This window comes from Hibiscus syriacus, unplaced genomic scaffold (assembly GCF_006381635.1).
Source record: "Hibiscus syriacus cultivar Baekdansim isolate YM2019G1 unplaced genomic scaffold, ASM638163v2 tig00110319_pilon, whole genome shotgun sequence".
NCBI classification, from domain to species: domain Eukaryota; kingdom Viridiplantae; phylum Streptophyta; class Magnoliopsida; order Malvales; family Malvaceae; genus Hibiscus; species Hibiscus syriacus.
In genome coordinates, this window is record NW_024062678.1 from 3,171,017 (window position 1) to 3,184,047 (window position 13,031).

General features: G+C 35.6%; 2 protein-coding genes across 2 annotated transcripts; both read left to right on the forward strand.

Moving 5' to 3' along the window:
• The first annotated feature begins 630 nt into the window (after positions 1–630).
• On the forward strand, positions 631–2,909 carry LOC120117398 (tubulin beta-7 chain-like). The gene is made up of 3 exons (XM_039137683.1): positions 631–1,114; positions 1,184–1,453; positions 2,028–2,909. The coding sequence occupies exons 1-3, from the start codon at positions 721–723 to the stop codon at positions 2,696–2,698; spliced, it is 1,335 nt and encodes a 444-aa protein (XP_038993614.1). The 5' UTR covers positions 631–720; the 3' UTR covers positions 2,699–2,909.
• Positions 2,910–7,027: 4,118 nt separating this feature from the next.
• Positions 7,028–11,773, forward strand: LOC120117222 (lysine-specific demethylase 5C-like). Its single transcript, XM_039137511.1, is given in 12 exon segments — positions 7,028–7,078; positions 7,131–7,521; positions 7,524–7,614; positions 7,616–8,461; positions 9,101–9,158; positions 9,463–9,585; positions 10,070–10,127; positions 10,237–10,373; positions 10,865–10,960; positions 11,043–11,131; positions 11,207–11,408; positions 11,484–11,773. Coding segments are annotated over 10 exon segments (1,926 nt in total). The 3' UTR covers positions 11,118–11,131; positions 11,207–11,408; positions 11,484–11,773.
• Positions 11,774–13,031: the final 1,258 nt, after the last annotated feature.

A 13,031-nucleotide genomic window follows, 5' to 3' on the forward strand; every position in this document is an offset into this window, starting at 1 on the left:
TTATCATTCTTTTATCCGCTAACAATTATAAGGGTAAAACTACACGAATCATCCTAACTATAGAGTGATGTTTTGTTCAGTCGTCGACCATTAAAAGCTATAAAATAATTCATCGACTATAAGGTGTTGTTTTGTTTTGTTGAGTCCCTCGATTATTAAAAGTTATAAAATGATCGCCTAACTATACATATGTTCCAAATTCGTCATTTTTCGTTAAAAAATTGACAGCCGTCTGAGCTGGACGTTAATATGCTAATTAAGATATGATAGTCGTTTGAGGTTCTAGGATCAGATTTTTTTTTTCATATCTCGATCAGTAGGTTAGCATCAAGCTTAGGGTGTCGTCAAATTTTTAACGGAAAAAAGACGAGTTTAGAACATATGAATAGTAGAGTGACTATTTTATAACTTTTAATAATAGGAGGACTCAACAAAGCAACATCCTATAATATAAATATCATCATTTTGTAACTTTTAATAATCGGAGACTCAACAAAATAATATACTATAATCGGGGATCATTTGTGTACTTTGCCCCGATTATAATCTCCATTTATTCAAGTAAAAGAAAAATCAGTGTCACAATCTTTACACATCTTTATATCTGCTCTTTGCCTGCTTAATCCCACCACACCCACCCCCGTCAACTTGATTCTTCACTGCTCTCTCCTCTTTGTTATCTTTTTCAGCTTTTTTGTCTTCCATCACCAGAAAAAAAATATGAGGGAAATTCTCCATGTTCAAGCTGGTCAGTGCGGTAATCAAATTGGTGGCAAATTCTGGGAAGTTGTATGTGATGAACATGGCATTGATCCCACTGGAAACTATGTTGGAACTTCTCCAGTTCAGAACGAGAGGCTTAATGTTTACTATAATGAAGCCAGTGGTGGACGCTACGTGCCTAGAGCTGTCTTGATGGACCTTGAACCAGGGACTATGGACAGCTTGCGAACAGGTCCTTATGGGAAATTGTTTAGACCGGATAACTTTGTTTTCGGCCAAAACGGAGCTGGGAACAACTGGGCCAAAGGACACTATACCGAAGGAGCCGAATTGATCGATTCGGTTCTCGATGTTGTTCGTAGAGAGGCTGAGAACTGTGATTGCTTACAAGGTATACAACTTCATTTTAACATGATGTTTTGTTTGTTTTCCTAATGGGAAGTTATATGTAAATAACCAGGTTTTCAGATATGCCATTCACTGGGAGGTGGAACAGGATCAGGAATGGGGACACTGCTGATATCAAAGATCAGGGAAGAATACCCTGACCGTATGATGTTAACGTTCTCAGTGTTCCCCTCACCCAAAGTCTCGGATACTGTGGTTGAACCCTACAATGCCACACTGTCAGTCCACCAGCTTGTGGAAAATGCTGATGAATGCATGGTCCTTGACAATGAAGCTCTCTATGATATCTGCTTCAGAACTCTAAAACTCACAAATCCTAGTTGTAAGTTTCAAAAGTTTTACACTGAATTATTATTTCTAAGCAACACCTTCATTTTTATATGGGTTAATTGCATTATATGTCCCCAATCTATCATTCTCATTTTATATTAGTCCTTAAACTTTTGAACATTCCAATTCCATCTTCAAACTATGACCCTCATTCTAAGTTGATCCCAAATTGAGTCTTTCAATTTCATCCCCAAAGTCATTCAAATATATAATTAGTTTCAAGCATAGTTTAACCTAATTTTTTTTTCAAACATATAATAATATAACTTGGCTTAACGATTTTATTAACAACGGATGTGATTAGTATATATATATAGTTTGTGATGAAATTGAAATGTTCAAAAAGTTTGAGAACTAATTGAGAATGAAGATCATAGTTTGAGGAAGAAAATGAAATGTTCAAAAGTTTGAGGACTAATTTAGAATGATAGTCATAGTTTAGGGGTGAAATTAAAATATCGAAAAGTTTAGAGACTAATTTAGAATAAGAGTCATAATTTGAGGATGCGTGATGCAATTAACTATTTTTTTATTAACCTTTTGTGCCTATATGTGTACATGAACAGTTGGGGACTTGAACCATTTGATTTCAACAACTATGAGTGGAGTCACATGCTGCCTTCGCTTCCCTGGGCAACTCAATTCCGATCTTCGAAAACTAGCTGTGAACTTAATCCCCTTCCCACGCCTGCACTTTTTCATGGTTGGTTTTGCACCCTTGACATCCCGGGGCTCGCAACAGTACCGATCCTTAACGATACCTGAGCTAACTCAACAAATGTGGGACGCCAAGAACATGATGTGTGCTGCCGATCCACGCCATGGAAGGTACTTGACAGCCTCGGCTATGTTCCGAGGCAAAATGAGCACCAAGGAAGTTGATGAACAAATGATCAACGTGCAGAACAAGAACTCGTCGTATTTTGTTGAGTGGATCCCGAACAATGTTAAATCAAGTGTTTGCGACATTCCACCAACAGGGTTAACAATGTCGTCAACGTTCATGGGGAATTCGACGTCGATTCAGGAGATGTTTCGGCGCGTTTCGGAACAGTTCACTGTCATGTTTAGGAGGAAGGCATTTTTGCATTGGTATACAGGGGAAGGGATGGATGAAATGGAGTTTACCGAGGCAGAAAGTAACATGAATGATTTGGTATCTGAGTATCAGCAATATCAAGATGCTGTGGCAGATGATGATGGTGAAGGGTATGAGGATGAAGCTGAGGAAAATTGAGTGTTTTGGGACTGTTTTGAGTGAAAAAACAGAGCATTTTGATGCTCTAAATAAGGAGGCCATGTTTTCATTTGTGTCGGGATTTTGGTGTCTTTTTTTTAACAATGTGAATTGGGAATTGGAGATTAATTTTATTTGAATTGGGAGTGTAAATGTTGCAGCTTTGATTGTTTATTTATATAATTAATTTGGAGTGACTTGATGAACCAAACCACTGATTCACGCAGCTTTTACACTATATTTAACTCATAGTATTCATGAGGTTTGAAATCAGATATATCTTTTATATATACAACATACATGGCACGAATTAAGCAGTTTTAGTGGTTGAAGAAATAGTTGTTATCCCTAGAGCTTCGACCTCCAAGATTGTATTCTCAAGAGACAAGTAAAGAACTCAAATTATGGAAGAGAGAATTCTTAAAGATTAGAAACGAAGGGTAAAAGTCTCCATACTTCTTCCTTTATTCATGTTTATATTTTGTGTTTTAAGAATGATAAGACTACATTTAATGACATTGAGTAAATTTTGCGCTAAGAGTCTTGTGGGAGATCCAAGGGAAGAGAAGAAATATAATTCTTCTAAGAGAAGCATGTAGAAGATTAAATGAAGATTTTGAATGCTTACTTGAGGTGAATACACTAAATTTATTCACTTCAGGAAGATTGAATTAAATTATGATCAATCAAGTAAGTTAAGGTGATGTTATATTTTGTTCATACTTGTTAGAGATTTTCTTCATTGATGTGCTACTGGGTTGCATGCACTTCATTTGTACTTCTACAATATGTCACTTTCTTCATATGATGTTTTCTACTCGTTTTTTTCTCTGTTACCATGCTTGCATGTCAAGTTTGTAGGATCTCTTCTACATCTTCGCATCATTTGTCAATGCTTATTGCTACGTACACTATTTTGAGTTGGATAAGGATTGCATGTGCTCGTCTTGCCCTCTTTAAGGGTTAGGGTGATTAGAGTTTGAGACTGGTGTTGCATATATGGGTTTTCTTCTATCTAACTTATGTTCAAGGGTGGAACTAGGATGAAATTATGAGAGGGACCAAGTTACTTATCTTTGAAATTAACAATGTTCTAAAAGGTAATTAAACCACAAAAAATAAAAGATTGAGACTTAATTTCACTAATTTTGAAATTGTCATGTCCTAAAAGGTAATTAAACTAGAAAATGTATGGGCAAGACTTAATTTAATTTAACTGTAAAACTGATAATTTCTTAAAACTAATTAAACCTTAAAATTTTAGGAGGGGTCAAGACTTAGTTTTAATGGTTTAAAAACTTTTAAGCGCTTAACATACAATTAAACCATAAAAGTTGGGGTGAGCTATGTCCCCTTCTGCCGCCCCCATGTGATTCCGCCACTGTATTTTTTTTTATAAGAGAAAGGTATATACTCATTACACCAATATGATTTACAATGAAAGGAGGTGGTGGTTAACACTATCTTAGATGATAGGAAAGGAGATAGTTAAACCGATGATTATGGTTTGCCTCTTCTATTTTGCGTGGAAAGCCAATAATCGGTTCTATTTTAGAAATAAGGAGTACAATGGATTCCCTCCTCAACAGAAAGAGAGAGAGAGAATTCTACTTCTATCATCATTTATTGTGTTATGTAATTGAATATAAAATTATGTAATTTGAGCTTAAACCATTACTAGCTTAATAATGTTACTATATAACCTATTATGCAGATCTACGAGGTCTAGTGAGCTATTGGTTATTAAATTTCATTTACTTTGGGATATAGCCCTTGAGAGTGGTAGAGTGTAGCAAATGGTATAACAAAAATTACTTTAATTTAATTTGTTACTTTAGATAAAGATGCACGTAGTATATGGTCTGAAGCATTGATTTCACCGTAATTTAAAAAATAATTTATATATTTACTAGTTTTGATAAATAGATACAATCACATAACGCTGGGAATTTCAACACAAAATAAAATCATAATTAATTGCAGACATATTTGCATACTTAATTTAATCTTAATTTATATATTTTACATTTCTCATTTTCATTTATTTTTCATCACTTTTCATATAAACACATATTTCACTTCACATGTATACATATGATCATTTCCATTATTTCACATACCTGGATCGATTCTCTGACAACTGCATTCTTTCATATAATATTATATTAAAGCATAAACGAATTATGAAAGAAATCAATGTATTCAATATATATATATGGATGCATGTACATGAATATGAAATCATGAATTCAACTATAAGAGATATACTTATCACAAGTCTTATCTCCATACAATTCTATCTAGTATGTACACTCACCTTAGCCTTGCTTACTTTGACTCGATTTTAATCCTTCGATTGTTCCGGAACAGGATTACGTTCTGGAACAGGATTACGTTCTATATCTACATAGTAATACGTTGATACATATAAGTATACTAATTGATATATTCTAAACTATCACTTCTTAGGCTAAAAGAAAGGCTAATTTCATCTCTTAATGAAGGTATGTATCGATGCACTCTACAGTGTATCGATGCATCCCTTAACATGTGTATCGATGCACTATCTATGCATCGGTACACAAATCCCATTCGATGTTTGTATTTTAAGGGGGTGCATCGATGCACTAATTGTATTCGATGTTCATTTATTTGAGAGTGCATCTGTATACATTGAAGATAATCCAATGCATACAACCCATAAATTCCATTTTAAGCACGAAATTCACTCTCTTTTCAGCTCAAATCTCCATCTTTTACCTCCTTTAATAATCCTAACATACATACACATGTTTAGCCTCACTAATATTCATTTATCCCATCTTTAACCTCAATATCCTCTCCTCTTTATGAAATTCAAGAATCATACTCAAATTTCAACATGTTCTAAATTCAATTCTAACACTTCTTATATCTTAACTAGATTGATGACAAGTCAAATTCAACCTCTAAATTCATTTAAACCCTCTTATTCAAAATTTCACTTTAAAACCCATTCTCTTTAATCTTTCATAACTTCTTCATCTTTTGATTATAAGACAACTTAAGCTTTCCTTAAGCTTAAGTATCACCTAAGGATCAAAACCCACTCTTGAATTTTGAGAATTAACCAAAAGAAATTAAACTTACCTTGACTTGGGTCTTCACGTTGGAGAAGGGAAGAAGATGAGAATTGTCTGGAAACTTTGTTTCCAAACATGCTCCACATGGGTTATTATAATACCCATAAATTCTTATTTAATTATTTCCTTGTCCAAAGACCCATTTGCCCTTTAATTCCTTTGAAAATTACTAATAAATTTTTGGTAATATTTTTAAATAAATCATTGAAATATTCAACTATTCTACTTTTATCATTAAATTCTGAAATTTTACAATTTAGTCACTAACTCGATATTGAGGATGTTACATAAAGTACACAAATGGTCCCTTGACTATAAGATAATGCTTTATTGAGTATCCGCCTATTAAAAGTTATAAAATGATCATTCGACTATTTATTATGTTCCAAGCTTGGCCTTTTCTGTTAAAATATTAATGACAGTCGGAACTAGGCGTTAACATATCGACTAAGATATGGTAAAACCTGATCACATAATCTCAAACGACTATCATATCTCAATCAATATATTAACGTCAAACTCAGACGAACGTTAACTATTTCATAGAAAAGAAAGAGTTTGGAACATAATAAATAATTGAGTGATCATTTTGTAACTTTTAATAGTTAAGGGACTCAACAAAATAACTCCATATAGTTGGGGGACAATTTTATAATTTTTAATAATTGAGAAACTCAATAAAGCAGTATCTTATAGTCAAGGGAGCATTTATGTAATTTACCCTTACTTTTATAAATAACAAACATTTTATTTCCTTTCATTTGTGCGAAATTTGATCTCATAATCTCAAACGACTATTATATCTCAATCAGTATGTTATCGTCCAACTCAGATGATCATTAATTATTTAATAGAAAAGGAACAGTTTAGAACAAAATAAATAATTAAGTGATCATTTTGTAACTTTTAATAGTTAAAGCACTCAACAAAATAACTCTCTATGGTTGGGGGATAATTTTATAATTTTTAATAATTGAGAGACACAATAAAATAGTATCTTATAGTTGGAGGACCATCTGTTGTAATTTACCCTTACTTTTATAAATAACAAACATTTTATTTCAATTCATTTAGTTTAGAACAAAATCTCCCACGGAACTTCGTCTTTAGTCGTTTCTTTTTCTCTCACTAACAAAGGTAACCTCACGATCCCCGCTGAAGGTACGCTTAAAACCCTAGAAAATCTTACTCTAAATCTTTATTACATATGTTTGAATCAAAGGGTTTGTTGCTGTTAATTATTTCTTTTCAAAAGCTGGTACGTGATCGTTATTTATATGCATGGTGTTTTGTTTATATTGTATGTATAGGTTGGAGTGGTGGCGGTAATGGGGAAGGGGAGACTTAGGGCAGTTAAAACAGGCCAAAATTTGAGTGTTTCATCCACTGGGTCATTGAATATACAGTCAGGGCCGGTTTATTACCCCAGTGAAGAGGATTTTAGGGATCCATTAGCGTATATCTATAAGATCAGGCCTGAGGTTGAGCCATATGGGATTTGTAAGATTGTTCCACCTAAGACTTGGAACCCTCCATTTGCCTTGAACGTGGAGTCGTTTACTTTTCCTACTAAAACACAAGCGATTCACCAGTTGCAGGCTCGGCCTGCTTCGTGTGATTCAAAGACTTTTGAGTTAGAGTATAATAGGTTTTTAGAAGGACATTGTGGTAAGAAGATGAAGAAGAGGGTGATTTTTGAAGGGAGGAGTTGGATTTGTGTAAATTGTTTAATGCAGTGAGGAGGTATGGGGGTTATGATAAGGTTGTGGAGGGGAAAAATGGGGGGAAGTTTTTAGGTGAGGTCAGGGAAGAAGATTTCGGAGTGTGCTAAGCATGTTTTATGTCAGTTGTATAGAGAGCATTTGTATGATTATGAAGCTTATTATAAACGGCTGAATCAGGAGAGGGCAAAGAGCTACAAGAGAGGCATCAGTGAGGATGCAAAGAGTGAAAAGAAGGTTAAAATTTATAGCTGCAAGAAGAGAAGGAAAAATAGTGACCATCGGAATGTTAAGGTCTGTAAGGTGGAGGAAGATCTTGATCAGATATGTGAGCAATGCAGTAGTGGGTTACATGGGGAAGTGATGCTACTGTGTGATAGATGTAATAAGGGGTGGCATATATATTGTCTGTCACCACCCTTGAAGCAGGTCCCACCAGGTAACTGGTATTGCTTTGAGTGCCTGAATCCTGACAAAGATAGTTTTGGTTTTATTCCTGGAAAACAGTTTACATTGGAAGCTTTTGGGCGTTTGGCTGATAGAGCCAAGAAGAAATGGTTTGGGTCAGGATGTGTTTCGAGGGTACAGATAGAGAAAAAGTTTTGGGAGATTGTGGAGGGTTTGGCAGGTGAGGTGGAAGTTATGTATGGAAGTGATCTGGATACTTCTGTTTATTTGAGTGGTTTTCCACGTATAAATGATCAGAGGCCAGAATCTGTTGAGCTTAAGGTATGGGATGAATACTGTAGGAGCCCATGGAATCTCAACAACTTGCCCAAGTTGAATGGTTCGATTCTGAGGGTTGTTCATCATAACATTACTGGTGTCATGGTTCCTTGGCTGTATATTGGAATGCTATTCTCATCTTTCTGCTGGCATTTTGAAGACCATTGTTTCTATACAATGAATTACCTTCACTGGTATGTTTCTTTTAATGTCTTATGCACTTACCTTTTCAGTAGATCATGTTGACATTCTTGTTACTGCTTTTGTGATTTGACTGAAACCTGATTTGTGCAGTTATGTTATATAATTTGTCTGGGCATTCCTATTACTAGACCATATGCTTTAAAGCAAGCCAAAAAGTCAGCTAAAGTTAAATGGTTCAAATGTATTTCATTAGAGCATGGATGAAAGTTAGCTGAGGATAGAACTTACAATATCTGGAAAATGGTTCAGATTAGATCAGCATTAGAGTCTGGGTGTGTCCATATGTCCATGCTCAGATATATTTCATGCATCTATGATGTTCGGTCCATTTACAACTTATTATGCTTCTCATTATCAATTCTCTGTTTAAGTTCCTTTATAAGCAATTAAGACATTATTGAGGACTGAGGAGTCTATTTTAAGTAATAATATAAATAATCCAGTGGACATATGTTTCATTTTTCTTGCATGATATTGGCACATCTTATTGAAAAAGGACAGAATTAATGAATACATCTATAATTCTTAATCTTTTGATGGTTTTGGTTGCTCTGTGCCTCTTATGTTTTATAGAATACGTGCATGAAGTTTTATTTGTGAAGTTTGATGGTTATACTTTGTGTTTGCAGGGGAGAGCCTAAATGTTGGTACAGTGTCCCTGGTAGTGAAGCTAGTGCTTTTGAGAAGGTAGTGTTTTATGGATTTAATGTGATACGTTTCACCTTGACATGTGAGTTCTTTAAAGCCTCTTTTATCTTGTGACTATACCCTATTTCTTATTTTGTTTTTCCTTAACTTATATAATAGCAATATTTAGACATATAAGTTTTTTGTTATTAGCATTATGGTTTCATCTGTTTTTATTTTCTTTCTGTTGAATGGTTTGTGTGTTTGTGACTCATGTTTCCTCTCTAGCATTTCATGAATTTGAGTATTATTCTCTCTTTCTTTCCAAAGTATGAATGCAGCTGAGATTTTCCTGTTTTTGTAGGTGATGCGGGAGTGTCTCCCTGATTTATTTGATGCGCAAGCTGACTTGCTCTTTCAGCTTATTACAATGTTAAATCCATCCGTCTTGCAAGAAAATGGTGTCCCAGTCTATAGTGTGCTACAGGTTTTCTTTTCATTATTTTACAATTGAATGAAGAAAACAGTTCATGTTTTATATTTGCTCAACACTATCGATTTCTTAAAATGGCAATAGGTATATAACTCAGTAGGCTAAGTTTGATGTTCAGTGATTGCAATCCATGTGTATATGTAGTTTTTACTTCATATATTCATTTAAATCTCCAGTGGAAGTTTGTTGACTTTGCATTAATGCTATTACATGGTTAGGTATATATGAGTTGTTTTTATTGTTGTGTGAACTTTGAGTTGGCTGTTTGTGTTTTTTCAAATAATTGTTACTTTCCTTTGGGTCTGGTTAAAAGGTGCCTATAGGCGCTAGTTAAGGGTATTAAAATTCTATTTTAAGAAGGCTTTGGCATTTAATGCCCTTTTTTTGCTAAAATCAAGAGGGGCAATGTGTTAATATCAATTCTGCGAGTTGTCTTAGATACCCTTTATATAATAGTTTCTCGCTTGCCTTTTCCCAGGAGCCAGGAAATTTTGTCAATACGTTCCCTAGATCTTATCATGGAGGATTCAATTTGGGTAAGTTGTCATAATTTTATGAGCTAGTCATGTCTCAATTAAAGGTTGGATTTAGCACATCTAAACTTGGAATGAATCAGTTTCAGTGACCTTTGCTTTGTCTTTTCAGGTTTAAATTGTGCAGAGGCTGTAAATTTTGCTCCTGCTGATTGGTTACCACATGGTGGGTCTGGGGCAGAGCTGTATGATTTATATCGTAAAGCTGCAGTTTTATCTCATGAGGAGCTTCTTTGTGTGGTGGCCAAGGTATAAGTTTCCATACCCATAGTTATAAAGTTACAGGTGGTATCTAATGTGAGTGGTTAAGTCTCCTTATTTGCTCACTGCGGATTCTTTCATGCTCTTGAAGATATAATCCTGCATTTTTCTTCTTTCTAAATCCTTGATGATTATTCATTGGAAATTCACACGTTTCATTAGATTTAGCCATTTGGTCAGTTAGCTTTTTAGAACTAATTAACAAATTATCTAGGCTGAATTAGCTGATACTGTACAAACTGTCAAAAGTGATAACGTTTGGGGATTGATCACATGACTTTGTTTTGCTACATCCAATTTTTCCTTTCAACAAACCGATGGTTAGCAGCTTTTCTGGATGTGTATGTCTCCAGTATCATGAATGCATTTTCATTCGCGTGTGGCACATCTAAAGATAGGGTTTTTTTTTATAGGGAGAGTATCATGAATGCATTTTCATTCGCGTGTGGCACATCTAAAGATAGGGTTTTTTTTTATAGGGAGATGCGATGAACATTTTACCTGAATATCACTTTAGATTGAAGCTTTCAGAATTGAAAGACATTGGATTGCAGTGGGCTGGTGATGCCAATAAGGTCGGGGATCCTTTGTTTGCATGTATGGTAACTCTTGTCATGTCCTTTCAACTAAACTGTCTTTTTCCTGAACGGGTCGCAGCTGATTCTTGGGCACTTGGCTTTGATGGAGTTTATCAACTTATCACAGAGGGGGAAAGTTTGCCAGTTTGCTTAAAGAAGGAACTTGAGGTATCAAAATGCATCTTTGTAAAACTGGTTTTTAAAAGAAAAAGAAAATAAAATCTGTTGGTTTTCTTAATGCAGTTATTAAGAGCACGAAGTATGCTTCATTGCATTTGTTGGAAGCCGTATGATGAGAAAACAATGATTAGTTGCACTTGATGCGGCGAGTGGTACCATATCAGATGCATTAAATTAACCTTCACACCGAAGGTTTTTATCTGTGCAGCTTGCATGCCTGGGATTGAATACCTGGTGTGGCGGTGTCCTCATTGGATCATGTGAGGTATGTCAATGGAACATTGTTTTATATTCAGGAACAAGGATCGTGTATGGTTTTTTGAATAATGGTTTTTGATAGATACAAGGACGCCAAATTTTTGGAACCACAAACCCCATCTCCACGACATAAAAAACCAAGAATGGGACTGAAGGTGACAATTAGAAAGAAGAGTGGTATATTTGTAGATCCGAGCAGGTGCAGGATAGATCGATTGAGGTGGTGAAACCGGAAGCCTTATAGTAGAGCAGTGAAAAAGCGTTGTGAGATTCATAGTCTTTCTTCATTTTTGCATAGACCACACAGCCAATGATCTCATAAATTTGGAGTTGGAAAGCATTTCATTAATTCAATTGATTCTTGAGGCTTAATGTAACAACCCGATTTTCAAAATAATATTTAATTGAAATTGGAGGTAAATTGTGAAAATGGGTGAAATTAAGTGATTAAAGTATAATTTATGAAAACTTGTATGCCATTTTCAAAGTAAAGGAAATTCAGGGACCAAGCCCTGAATTTCCCCTAAAAGTGTCGGCAAGTTTGTTATAACTAACGTGTTTTCTGATTTCAATCAGAAAACAAAAAAGCTTTTCTTCAATTTTCTTCCTCTCACACCTCCATTTTCATGTCCGATCCAAACGTCGTCCGAATTCCGATCGTTGTTTTGAAATCACCGTTGTGTTCATCATCGAGCGAGGAATAAACCCTTCAAATTAATTGAAGCGAAACGCGGCCAAACGTCGGGAATTTCCAGTCAAAGTAGCGACGGTTTTGTTAGCTCTATCGCCGAGGAAATCTTAAATTCACCGTTGATCGTTGCTCCGTTTACGACACCTCCCGCACCATCGTGTTCCTTGTGCCATTCCGAGTTCACCGGTGTTAACCTTGTCCGCCGTAGACGGCGGCGCGTGAGGAGGTGGTGCAGTAAAGATTCGGCCGATTTGAAATCGAGCTCTTCGCCGTTCAAAATTTTGAACCGATCGTTGTAAGTATCTTGAAATCGCTCAAAATAATTTTTACAAAATTTTCTGGGATTTTTAGGGCCCCGGAGGACGCCTCACGCGCCACACGCGCCGCCGCAGGGCGAGTGGCTGCTGGAAATCGGTTTAACCGGTTTTCAACCGGTTCTGACCGGTCTGACCCGACCCGACCGTTGACCGTTGACCGTTTACCGTTGACCGTTGACCGTCGACTTTCTTTGACCAAAACTTAAAATGGCTTTGACCGAGCATTAAACGACCGTTAATCTTTTCCGAGTATACCTATCCTGATAGTTTTCGACGTGCCGAATCCGTTTCCGTGGTCCGTTTTGTCAAATTCGAATCCGAAGGTCTCCAAATCTATGGTCAAAGTGGTTGACTTTGACTTTGACCAAGAATTTGAATTTTCGAAAAGTCATACTTTATGTTTTTCGACGCCCTGATTTCGATTCCGCAATCCGTTTGGCCAAATTCAGACTCGAAATACCTCAAATTGATAGTCAAAACCAAAAAAATGCGTATATACTTAAGAAGTTTAGTTTTGAACAATTAAATAGGATTTGAGACTGATAAATATTATTGTTTGAAGGTACAAGAGACTCTCCGGATCGTTCGACAGCTCGACCCAGCTCTTCTAGATCAGTTAAAC